The sequence below is a fragment of the Enoplosus armatus genome, chromosome 10, assembly GCF_043641665.1.
Source record: "Enoplosus armatus isolate fEnoArm2 chromosome 10, fEnoArm2.hap1, whole genome shotgun sequence".
In the NCBI taxonomy this organism is placed as follows: domain Eukaryota; kingdom Metazoa; phylum Chordata; class Actinopteri; order Centrarchiformes; family Enoplosidae; genus Enoplosus; species Enoplosus armatus.
This window is the reverse complement of record NC_092189.1, coordinates 9109551-9122796: the sequence shown is the minus strand read 5'-3', so window position 1 is coordinate 9122796 and position 13246 is coordinate 9109551. Positions and strand designations below refer to the sequence as shown.

The 13246-nt window shown below is 41.9% G+C and overlaps 1 protein-coding gene across 4 annotated transcripts in view; it reads right to left on the bottom strand.

The window, feature by feature from the left end:
* nlgn3a (neuroligin 3a) overlaps window positions 1-11890 on the bottom strand; it is an 87313-nt gene extending 75423 nt beyond the window's left edge. The window contains exons 1-5 of one of the 4 annotated variants that reach the window (XM_070912792.1): window positions 11411-11890; window positions 9890-9897; window positions 6017-6030; window positions 2525-2548; window positions 1286-1345 (exon numbers count right to left, since the gene is read on the bottom strand). In XM_070912792.1, coding sequence (XP_070768893.1) covers window positions 1286-1345; window positions 2525-2548; window positions 6017-6030; window positions 9890-9897; window positions 11411-11890 — 586 coding nt within the window. Of the gene's footprint in view, window positions 1-1285; window positions 1346-2524; window positions 2549-6016; window positions 6031-9889; window positions 9898-10268; window positions 10329-11410 lie in introns of all 4 variants that reach the window. The other 3 variants (XM_070912791.1, XM_070912793.1, XM_070912794.1) reach the window with 3 other exon arrangements.
* Window positions 11891-13246: the final 1356 nt, after the last annotated feature.

Here is a 13246-nt window from a genome sequence, read left to right as displayed (position 1 = left end):
TTGAGGGAAGACAAACATACACATGCGCGTACGTATACACACAGTCAAGCCCAAAACTGAAGGCAATTTGGCTTCGGTTGCAACAGCTCGCCCTGGGCTTGAATGAAGAAACACCTGTGTGTCAAAGTAGTGCCATGGCAAGGCTTCCTGTTCTGTGATCAAGGCCGGTGTGAGGCTTCTTTCTGAAAGAAGAGCCCGCTGGCAAAGAGGAAGGAGCTTTGCTACAACCCCTTAAACATCTGGAAAGAACCCTGGCCAGTCGGCCTCGGCTGGGTTTAAAACCCAACGCAGGACCCGCAACGAAGCCAGCGTTAATTGTGCCAACATTCAAGACGAGTAAGTGAAAGGATATGGCAACTCGATGTGACGTCTCAGTTTTCCTGCCAAAGAGAAGGGTCCATATGCCCTAAACATGTGCTAAGGTCCCAAGCAGCTTCGCTCCAGACATACAGATACACATGATATGCAAAAATCCAGTCTGTCCATAACAAACAAATGGGGTATAAATCAAGGGCTTAACCTTGATACCCAACATCATGCTTGCATCACCCGCCCTACCTTTGCAAAGGAAGACAAGGGTGGGGCGATATCAAGGGTTTGATTTAGATTCAGAGACTTAAGCCGTTTCTGTTGCAGCACAAGAATCGTCTCTCATTCTAATCTCGGCAGAGATCCACCCTGAGCCAGGAATATCCCAAGATAAATATGGAAAGTGAACAATGCGATTGCTGAGCAGCAACTTCCCATTTTCTACACCTCTCGCCTCTAATCCTCTCCACCAGCACTCCTGAACTGCGGCTCCTCATCTAAATCTGCTGGCAGACCTGGTGAACAGTCTGATATTACACTGCTGCTTCACTTTCCCACTGCCATTATCGCCACAAATACAGCTGCTGGCCAAACCTTAAGAAGGGGCTCTCGCCACTTCCTCTGCCCTTGTAAAAACAGTTGCTCCAGTCACTATGTGAGATATTAAAATAACTCAATTCAGGCCTGGTTATCTAGACAGCTTCTAGATTCCATCTGACTCTGAAGCCAAACACTCTACTCATCGGCTGAATTTAGATGCTTAGTAACAGGAGACCTCACATTCACTCACACACACTCTAACATTTGATCAAAGACGTCATTGTTCTACTGATTGTAATGTGACAAAGGGTGCTTGATGATTGCATCTGCAATTAGAAACAAAAAAAAATCAAACAAAAACCATAAATGACCAGAAAACAGTGACATTTTTAGAAAAAAAAACTCATGCACCATCTTTGTTCACCATGGAAAATACCTTCATCTTCATCACCATCGTTATCCGACAAATCCTCGCCCTGTTTTTTTGCATGGGCCCCTGTTGTTGAAGCAAGGAGAGACATAGAGAGGCACAGGGAAATTCAAAATAGCATGTTTGGCAACACACAGATGGGAAAAGAGGCAATTCAGTAATAAGCAGTATTCGAGACCACATGTGAATACTAATAATGTTAGTTTAAATACACAGTTCCCATTAAAAAAGTTGTCCAGAGCACATACAATAAACAGTTTTTAATAGTATACAAATTTAAAAAAGGGTAAAAAGAAATTTAAACACACCTTGCAGAAGGTAATCGTTTTCATAGCATATTTGAAGCAGAGTCATACACCACTGGCACTTCCAGAAAAAACTTTTTAGATTTATTAGGAAAACCCTCTGAATCCAATCCCATACGTTTAGGTAACAACGCTATCAGCTTAAGAGGTTGTTGCAAAAACCAGCAGCTACAACATGTAATTCTGTTTGGTTTTAATTGCATTTCGGAAATGACTTTTTGAGCAGGGCTTTAGTGTGTTTAAACAAGACTTTAGTCTTTCTATTCTCTCTGGAATATGCACCTAACATCAGTTTCTAACTTCCAGTCTAAGAGACCATAAAAAGGCAAATAAAATGATATTAACAGAAAATGTGGTTACTGGGAGGTTAAAGAATAAAAAAATCAGGACGCAGAAAACTGTTAAAAGAACAGGATTTAAACTACAAGCAAAGGCACGTGCAGGATTGCAACTTCCCTGGAGGAGGTGAGATTTAAATAAATCACAAGATTGCGTGCATTATGTATACTCAGTGATGTGTGCAGTTACTTCAGCTTGTCTCTTTCCCCAAAACAGTAGGTAATGTGCTGTTGTCCTTGTGATACATGTTAGTGTAAAAATCTAGCTCCCCAGGGCGCCTGCGCACCATGTACAAATATAGTGTACAAGCCCTATCTTGACCTACAATTTACACAGTGCTATTCTAATCTGGTTACAGTTTGACTTCCATGTATAATCATTTTTTGTTGTCCACTAGAAACAAACATCAATACCTCAAACAACATAAATGAATACATTTTCATGAAATAAAACATTAACCTTTTAGGAAAAAGAGTAGAGTTGCTATTTCATACAGCAAATGCCATATATTTAATGAGTGTGGCTGTTGTTTAAGCCGACATCTACTAATTAAATTGATCATGTGACAAGATGCATCAGGATCTGGCTAAACAATTTCCACTTGAGTTATTACAAGACCTTTCCTCTCTTGCCACCAAATTATCTTCTTCACGACAACTAATGTGTGTACCATTAAATTTGCTGTTGAAATTCATGGCCCCTGGAGGATGATCCAAGCGACCAGTAATGGAAGATAATTTTGGTCTCGTGGCCGACTTTGGAATTTGCACCCAGGCCCAATGACTTGACTTTCAATGATCACAGTGTCAACCTACATTTAGTATTTGCCTCTAAGAGTCTTTAAAATATTATTTCTGTCATTCATGTGGGGAAGCAACACAGTCAGTCGGGTGGAGTCAGACACTATGACACACATCCAGTATGGACACAGAAGTCAGAAAGGCCCTAGTTAAACAGCTTTTATTAGAATGAATGCACCGCCGTGTCTGAATACCTCATCCGTTGTTAATTGATGGATGCAATATATTGCATAATGTAAAATGCTGAGTGTCATGACATTTACTGAGTACACTCAAGCTCTCGAAGTGGAGAAGCCTTTTGAATTTGTTGATACCACAGTCTGTACAATGACCTTGTTCAGTCTGTCCATCAGGTTTGTATAATGGAGAGTAATGAATAATGCAGTCTGTATGGGCTGCTATATGAGCATTAGACAGGCAAACATAATCATAATTATTGTGACAACTTCAAGCTTATATGCATAACTTTTGTGTTGTGTCCTGTTTGGCAATAAGAGGTTATTGGAGCAAGTAATGGAAGTTGCAGAAGTGGGAGCAGGCTTTTAATTTGTGTTAGCCATTGAGAAGGGTAAGGTGGTAAGCCACACCCTCTTGCAAAGCCACTGGCTAATATTATTCAAAATGTATCTCTCTATTAACAACATACAATATAACAAAAATTTGTTTGCACATGTTCCCTGGCAATCAATCAAACAAAAATGGTAGAAATCAATCATGTGGATGTTGGCGTTTGAGTTTTGTAGCACGTCCACTTCAATACTTCAATTAAAAAACAACTCCGCTTAACAGACCACAAAGCTACACTGATGGGGGCGTGTTGTTTCAGGTAGAAAGGCTGGTTTGAGTATTATAGTCATGACTTTGAAGGTTATCAGACGCCTAAACACTGCACAGTGGTTTATAATATTATGAGACCGGATTTTACAAGTCTGGAGTGTTATCATGGCGGTAATCATTTAATGTTCAGTCGCTACAAACGCCAGCGAAACAGCAGAAATGTACAAAATCTAGGCGCTGTTGTAAATCTACAACAGCGCCTTGCTGGATAACGTTGCATTACATTGCAGCAAAAGTTGAGCCATATTCAACTTTCTTTTAAACAAGGCCAACACAGTGATCTCATTTAAGTGAATACGGGGGCTGTGTTGTTTCACAAAGAGCTAATGTACGTCTAAAAATGGTCTTGGTCTTTGAGTTTGGCAGGTATAGCACGAACTAACAAAATTCATGGCGGCACCAGTTCAGGCAGGAAGTGACTGCCATTAAGTTATCAGATGTCATGTCTCTCTCATGTAGGCTTCAAGGGAACCTACAAAAATGTTTCAGCAGAGTAACAGCCAGCACCCAATCAAAGGGGTTTCACAGCCTTCTTTATGGCTTGTTAGCGATTCCGGTTATTCTAGCGTTCACTGTGCTGTCGACGTGGTAAAACAGTGAGGTTATTGAGTGATAGTGCTCCAGACAGGCATAGATTGGATGGCAGGTGTCGACAGGGAGGCTCTGTCACTTTGAATCGTGTTGTCTGTGAGCCTGTGTGTGTCAAATGCTGGATCTATAATAGGAACTGCAAACATGTGACATCTGCAATGACTCAGCAAGTGAGCCTATATTTGACCTTGAATCTTTTAAAGTGATGCCGCAGTGAAAGAGCATGAAATTAAAAGAAAACTACAATCAACTGACTGAGTGTCTTTGCGTAGCCGGCCTCCAGGAGCCGACATTTGCATAGCTTCAAAACAGGCGCATCTACTGTAGAATAACAGCTATTATTCATGTTCCTTGACAAGCATAATAGAAACCTGTCGTATTTATCAAATCAGGTTCAAAGAAACCGCATTTGATGGGCTTACTTGTTACATAAAGGGTATTGAATTTTAACATTTCAGCAGGATGGAATTGCAAACAAAAGACACTCCGGTAGTTGGCTGAAGAGTTTTACATGAATAAACCCAAGCATGCACACAAACTCACACGCACATATATACAGATATAGAGTGCTCTCAGACTCTTGAGACTTCTTGACTGAATCCAGAATTCACTCAATACATCGTGGAGGGGCTAAATGTTAACTGCCTTTCCTTTGCTGGAAAAAGGTTCGCTGACAATAGATGGGCCTTGGAGTTAAATATCAGAAAGGTCAGAATGTGGAAAGGGACTTAGTGAAATGTGAAATGTTGCAGCCTTGACAATTTAGAGCAGTTATATTCAGTCTCTAATCCTCAGGTGGCCATTTCTCTCTTTCAGAGTGGCTGGATCTGTCTCTCCTCCTGTCTTTCTGCCCTCCCTGTCTTTCTCTTTCTCTCTCTCTCTCTCTCTCTCTCTCTTTCTCTCTGTCTATCTCCTTCTCTCTCAATCTGTCTCCCAGTGTAGAGGTTAAGGAACAGCTTGGGAGGGACACATAAGAGAGAATGATGGAGAATGCAGCTAAAAGGTTAAGGAGGCTGTAATCCTGCAGTAAAGGACAGCCAAAACTCACACTGCGCTTCAGCTGTTCCCAAAATAAAAAAAAACAAATAAAAGGCAGCCAAGTTGTCTTTCTGCCTGTCTACAGCTCGATAATGGAAAGAGACATGTTTAACAGAGACCACAGGCTTCTGAGTGCGGTGGCAAGCTAACACACTGGGATCTCTTACCTCTATTCTTGATCCCTAATGAACCATTTATTCCCCATATTAGGCGAAAACGACTACACTGCACAAATATCTTACAAAGACTCACCAGGCTTTAGGCTTCTTAATCTTCTGTCAGACACAACAGTCCTTTAAATAAGTGCTGCACCACAGTTGAATGCATTGTTAGTGGTTTCAGAAAGCCAGAACAATGCAGGTATGTAGCATAACTATATGCACAATGCACAGACTCAATTATCAATTTTTGGAGTCTAGTTAAAGGTAGCCAGTAGAGTTTTTTTTTTAACCACTAGTAGTGCTATGGACCAATGTTTTTACGAGTGCGTCCCCGTTTTGTTTGTTTGCACACAAGCACACAGGCAGCACAATTCACATCCCGCTGTTGGTTTCACGCTATGCTACTGATTGACAGTTGGTGGCAGTAACGCACCAAGAAATGTGGCAAAGAACCAACAAAGGCGGTGAAGAGGAAGACCACTAGCAAGCAATCACGAATGTAAACAATGCATGATTTCAAATCTGAAAAAATCAGCGCTGCAAAAGTTTTAGGAGGAGGAAAATGCACTCAAAACCTAATTTAAACATCAAGGATGCAACCAATACGTTTTGGTGAGAAATACTAAATGGAAACATGACTTTTGTTTGTTAACATGAAAATTCCACGGTGCAACTTTAACCTCTTTATACAGGTGCATCAATACAAATGCATGATGTGTGGCTGAGCATTGCTCAAAACCACAGATTCAAAAGTTTCCAAAGCATCCAAATATGTCAGCCTGAATTTCAAGAAAATGCTTCTAGTATGACGCATTTTATGGTGCAGCCATAAAATACAGGTTTGAATGATTAAGTCCAGTTAAAGGAGAAATTTAAGGGGAAATCAGGGTTCAAAGCTAACACAGATACCAGAGGCAACAAATAAATTGTGTTTTCCCCTTTAACAGGGTGCTAGAACTCCACAGGCTGTCCTCTATTCCTTTTTAGTTTGGGATAAACAAAGAACAGAACAGTGATATTGAGCCTTGGATTGACTGTGGAAGCTGGGCAGCACAGCAGCAGGAGGCCTCTGAATAGGAACTTCCTGCTTAGGTCGCGTCTTGCATCTCAAGTCAGAGTGACTGGATCTGCCGCTGGCTGGTTGCAGCCTTCACTCGCGGGGGTCATCAACTGTCCCAGATAGATGATCACAGCAGATAATAGAGGTAATTTTCGGACAAACAAAAGTGGACATCTGCTCTGTTTTCAAATCTCACAAGCCAATATTTGTTCTTGTCTTCTTGGAAAGTTTTTGCGCTGTCTGCTTTGTGTACAGATTTCCTCGGCAGCACTCAGGGAGTAGCCCCTCCTTCCCTGAGGCAGGGTTGAGTCGGCCAACCAACGGGATTACCATGGTGTGTTACTGTCTGCCATGGCCCAGACGCAGTCTAACCAGGATTGGGGCTCTTTCGCAGTTTTCACAGCTCTCTAGCATCTGGAGGTCATCTGGTAAGAGGAAAAAATGTCCAGTGTTTCTGCTGGGGTAGTTAATCTACAGGTTTGGCAACCGATCGGGCTGTTCAGTACTGGCACCAGGCTGCGTAACACATGGCAGCCTGCTGCCTGTGAGGGCTGCATAAGAATGATAGTTGAGTGGTCCAAATCAAGCCAAAACGTACAACAGATTTCGCTGCACTTATCTCAAATAGACTCATGATGAGGGATAAATTCAGGAGTCAGGAAGTTTGGTCTCAGAGAGTCTCTCAGAAGCTGTGTTATACAGAGAGAGACCAGTGTGAAGGACTCTAAGGACAGGTTTTACAAGCGGTTTACAAGCAGTGAAAGAGACGTGCTGTAAAACCCCGTAGAAAATAATGTGCATATTGTATAAACAGGCGGAACGCAGCATAGTGAGTGCACCTTACCACCAGAGCTCTGCCTCAATGAGGATCTTATCAAAAGGGTGTGATTTTACAGATCTCTTTTAAAGTTTGTCAATCAATTTAACAATGTAAACCTCTTTTAAAGATAAAGATTGACCTCATCAGGGTCCATTCTCAAAAAATTGACCCATCTCGAGCCAATCTAGCACTCTGAGGCTGAATAGTGCTTAGCTGTGTCCCCGCACATCATTACCCCTCTCTTCACTCCATTCACTCTGACTCAGAGCAGAGAAAATGACTGAGTGATATAACCAAGGCTCCGATGTCTGCGGCTCCGTCGCTGCTCTGTGCCCTGTGAGTGCGCTATGAGGCCACTTCAGAGAGAGCAGCGGGCTACGGTGCTGATCTTGCACATCTGACCACCTCCACATGACCTTGTGTCAATTCAATTCAATTCAATTCAATTCAATAGGCTGTAGTGGCATGGCACAATTACAAACAACAAATACATATACACACACACACACACACACACACACACATATACATATGCACATATGCACTAGCCTAGCAAAAGAAGGGTTAGCCATTCTTTAAATTGCATTTTAGTCAGCGCACACATCAAATTGTTTCTGGACAAAGGCCAGAGCTCTGTTGATTTTGCACTTTCAAACTTACAACAACCCTCGCTCTGAATACCAACCAACCAACCATGCTGAAAAAAAAAGGAACATCTAGAATTTTGTCTTGAGCCTTCCATTATTTTTTGAATGAGTCTTTGATCTTTTGTCAGGGCACTACAGAGTGGTTTAAGGGCTTTCCTCCTGTTTAATGGAGGAAAATGAGCCACATCTTTGATATCAGCGCATGAAGTAGTTTCCTTGCCCAGTGGGATGCTATTACCTCAAGATCCATAGGACAGACTTCCTCAGTAATTCTTAATCTCTCGTAAAATGAGAATTACTTCTTCAAAACTCGGCATATATATTCTTACCAATTCTACCTTACATTGAAGATTGTATCATATATTTACGCAAGCTCTACGCTATATAAACCATCATATACTAGCCACTAGTCTCATAAAACAGACGAAGTTACTAAGATCATGTGTGATGCATCTTACAGGAAGCAAGGGGGAAGTATTTTTCTCACTCGACAGGCACCACCGTTGCAACAAAAGGTGCTTCACGCTAGGTAAGAGGCCATTTACTCTGCTTCAGTTACAACTGCAAACTGTTGCTTGGCAACAATCACACAACCATTTCATCAAGAGTCAAATACTTCTTTCTGAAAATTAATCACGCTTTCCTCCAAAGGAACCACATTCATAGTGATACAGATTGTAAAATTGGTAGTGGAGGTGTTATTGGTACTGAATGTGCACAGTGTGTATGACTCTACTGCATTATACAGGTCTCTACTGAAGGCTTTGCAAACATTTAAATAGAAAACATATAACCTTGTTAGTATTAAGAATTTTATGAAACAGATCTAACTGTTGAAATGACAGTAATTACATTATTTTAATGAGGGAACTGATGAACTGTTAAACCATTTCCCAATTCACTCTGAATTTGTCAAACAAGACTTTAACTTCCTTGTTGAAAACATTTAACCAAAACCAAAGTACGCTTCAGAGGTTGCTTTCTACATTGCCTAAGAAGGATAAATTATGCTTCATTTGCACTGCTAATTCAACATAAGCCAAGATTAGAAGAAGCAGTTTAAAAAAAAAAAGGTGCAATTGAAAGAAAAGAGAGAGTTTCCAGCAAGACTGAAAATTACAACCTTTGTGTTTATAGCAACAGAGGAACAATCATCTCTCTGCACAATAATGTGTCACAAAACCAACATATGAACCTTATGATAAACCATTTTCTCATTACCAAACATGGAGAAGATAATTGAAAAATTCCAAGTGGAAGGGGAATATTAAAGAGATATTTCTGTGTATATTCCACAACTGGGACTAATTCAGAAGCAGAAGTGCCTGGGGGGCCAGTCTGTCTCTAACAAAATTGGTTTACCAAAGCAGAATGTACGAGCACACAGAGTGAGGCCAATAGCCGCCTGCTGCCTCCATGGAAATCAACAGCAGAGGTCTCCCAGCTGAAACTGAATCTTTACTGTGGTGCGAGATAGGCTCAGGATCACAGTCTTAAGGCGACTCGTAGACCTACTCCTCTAGTTCCTTCAGGCAGGCTTAGAAAATTAGCCCTCTGTTGTTACCAACAGTGAGATTTTAGCTGTTGCTAATGAAATTGGACCGTGCTTCTCCATGGCTGTGTGTTTGAGCATTTACCACATGGATAGATGAAAGCTGTCATGCCTATAAAACACCCCACCAACCCCTATTTGAACTATTGTGAATAATAAATTTAAGAGAGAGGTGGCTCTCCACTTTTTTTGTGTAAATTTAATCAACAGCTGAGGCTGCGAAGCTTTCAGGTGTCATGTTTGACAAATACTTCCAATAAGCTGCTGTCTTAAGTGCTGTCAGAGCAGTCTGAAACATGACTAAAGTTCTTTGCATACCAAGTAAGATTTTATGTTCTAGTATTTCAAAGTAGCACTCATGCCTCTGATTTAATCAACAGTTGTATTTAAACAAAATATATCACACTTAAAACATGAACAAGCCATACAATAATGTAAAAAATAAAATAAAATAAAATACATATTATTCTTAGACATCATGATCTATTGCTGGAAAAGCGTCATGATTTATTTAGGGACCTGATTTGAACTCCTTGACACACTCTCATAGTAAAACCACACTTCACCATGCACACACACACACACACACACACACACACACACGCACAGCATAACCACTCACTCATCTCTCACACACTCATGTCAAGGTTGATCTGAGTCACAAGTCCCACGTTCATCCCAATTAGCACTTTGATTTGGGAGTTGATAGGTGGTGATATTGGCGGCTTTGGAAGGATGCACCCATCACTCTCCTCTCTCTTTCACTCTTTCAATTCCTTTCTTTCGTTCCGTGTTTTTTCTTTTCTTTTCTTTTTTTTTTCTTTTTTTTTTTTACATACCTCCTTTTCTACACATTTTCTTGTTGGGTTTCCTGGCACATTCCTTGGATATTCTTTTGACTGTAAAATGAATGGAAAAACTACAAAATAACAGAGAGCTCTGGAAAAAGATCGCATGTGACATGCAACAACTCAAGACTGAGTCAGACCCCCTTCTTCACACACTTCCCCTCCTCCTCCCGCCCTCCCAGTTATCATCAACAACAAGAACAACAAAGGACCTGTTGAGAAAGTAACTGGGGTGTCACTGCAGAAATATTCCAAAATGGTGGAATGAATTTGCTGCATCCTGGGACACAGGAAGCCCATATTCACATGCACTTCTATTTAAGACCCATTACAGCCACACAGAAGGCAGAGAGGCTGGATTTCCAAAGTTTTGTACTCCACATTGTAATCTGATAAGCAGAAGTGTTATTTGACATTGCCCATTTGATTCTCAGACCACTTAACATTTCAAGCCCATTTTCCTGTGTGGGTCTCCTTCAAAGGGTGAAATAATGGGGACCATTTAAAAGAGTCAACATCTATAAATTTAAAACTTATGAGTCTTTTGAGTCATGGTGGAGCCCAATCTATGTTTGCCTCTTGCACAAAACCTGCTCTTGCTTTTGGCTTTGTGCAAGGACAAACTGGATAAAGCAAGGAGAGTAAAGGGTCTTACATAGGTCAGGCTGATGCCACAGGCCTCTCGTGTACCAGACAGAATATTTCACCAACCCTACAGTAGTAGATCATTCACTTATGAGGCAGGCTACTAATCATTATGGCTAATATCCCCAGAACAGTCAAGACAGTGAGGGTAGGAAGGTGCACCAAGTATTTCCAATCTGCTCCTTGTATGATTAGATTTCTTTTTTTTTTTCTTTTTTTATTCAGTCATATTAATAAAGTCATTTAGTCATCAAAAGAGGAACCTCTAACAGTGGCATGGAAGGGGAGAGTTGATGAAAAGACTAAATGAAAGATCAAGTCAAGATGGGAGGTTGAGATGATGGACACGGACACAGCATGCGCCAGACAACAAGACATGCTCCGCGCAAAATACAGAGGTGACACAACATTTTAGAGGAGAGACAGAGAGAGAAAAGGAGACAGAGACAGAGTAGAGGAGGAGAGGTTTGGTTTCCTGTTCACTCGACACACTCACCATCCTCAGTTGGAACATAGATGTTTAGATAAAGACAATCCTCGTGTTGGTCCTGTATGTATGTGGTAACTATATCCAGGTTGAAGGTGAACCATACTGGCATCATGATCTCTGGCACAGCGTTGTGAATATTTTGGGGGCAGACGGGAGCAAAGTGAGTGGCGTTCTTGATCCCTGACCAGGAGGAAGGAGGCTCCGGGGGCATGAAGCGTTTCTCTCCCACTGGGGAGGCGGCGTATGGAACCCCTAGATACTGGTCCACCGGCCCCAGAATCTCGCTAGGCAGGGGCACCCTCACCCCTCGGAGTTTCCCATACTGCGTGTTCACAGTGGGATGGTAGTTCTGACCTCTCACGGCCGCAAAGCACCAACAAAAGCTTAATACCCACAAGGACACGCCGATATTGGTGCAACCGTGGGCACCGTGCCAGTTCTGCGAGGGGAGACGACTTCTCCTTGGAGAAAACCACATGGTCCTTGTGAGCGAGTGCAACTGCAAGTGACCAACATACAAGCCGGGGTGCTCCCCTCAGCAAACACACAGGCCTCCCGCTCAGCCCTGCAGTCCAGCCACCTGAGGGACAGTCATCAGCTGCGATACTGGAGCCCGCCGGCTTACAGAAGAGGAGAAAACAGTCACAGTTATGAAGTTCCTCTCCGCGGCGAGGTCCTCCTTACTCACTGTCCTCTCTCTCCACTCGTCAGTTCTTCTATCCCGTGCTGCAAGAGGAGGAGACAGGAAAATTAATGATATTTCCCTGACAGCCCACCAGTTTGCTCCCATTTTAGTCAGTCATTTTTATTGACTTGTGGAGTCCTTTTCCGTCACAACATAAAACAGCTCACATAAACATGACAGAACTCTTAGTGCCATCATCAATCCACCTAATCAAGAACCTGCCTTTGACTGGGATATTGCAATTAACTCTTGGGCAACTTGTCAAGATGTGCCTAATAATGCTAATGGGACAAGTGAAATGCGAAAGGCATCAACTGTCAGGAGGTAATTATTCTCTACTTCAAAGGCCAGCGTTTACATTAATAGTTAAAGGATCCCATCACGTCCATTGAAAACACATAAGGAGGGGATATTTTAATGGCCAGTATGAACAGGATGAATGATTACAGCAAGCAAAACCTGTTCCAATGTACATATGGACACCTGACTACTGTTTTAAGACAGGCTTGATAAATTATAAATTGTCAACCTATCCTTTAAAGAATAGCCATATTCACAGGAGAAGCACTGCTAAACCCCAACAGCAAGAGTCAGACACTGGAACATGATAATAACATGGGCCTAATAAAAATTTCATGTCCTGCTTAATGTCATGCAGCACTTTCACTACATCTCCCTTTGGTATAGATATGAACAAGGTAGAATTTAAATTTCATCTGCCTTGTTTGCGCTTACAGGAGCTTTTTGGGATGAGCAGAAGGCCAGAGGAGGATGTAGCTACAGGCAGCAGGCGTGCCTCCAGTGACAGAGCTGTAAATGCAAATCAGCAGTCCCAGATTGAACCAGTGGTGCCAGTGACAACACCTTCCTACACTGCCTGATCAATTTTCAATTTCTGTGGCTTAGGGTCCCCCTCAGCCTTGTGCGCCTACTGCAGTGTTCACTCTAATAACAATGGAGAAGAAAAGCCAGCATTTAGAGGAGGATATTGCATTCCAAAATGACTGTGTAAATGATTTATAATGTATCAGCAGCCATTGGAGGGCCACTAACCACTGAGAGAAAGCAATCCTGACGTTCCTGGAGGTGCTGTTATCGCTAGGCAGCTATTCCCTTTTGCTGCAGCCGTGGATTCGCAGAAAAGTCTGC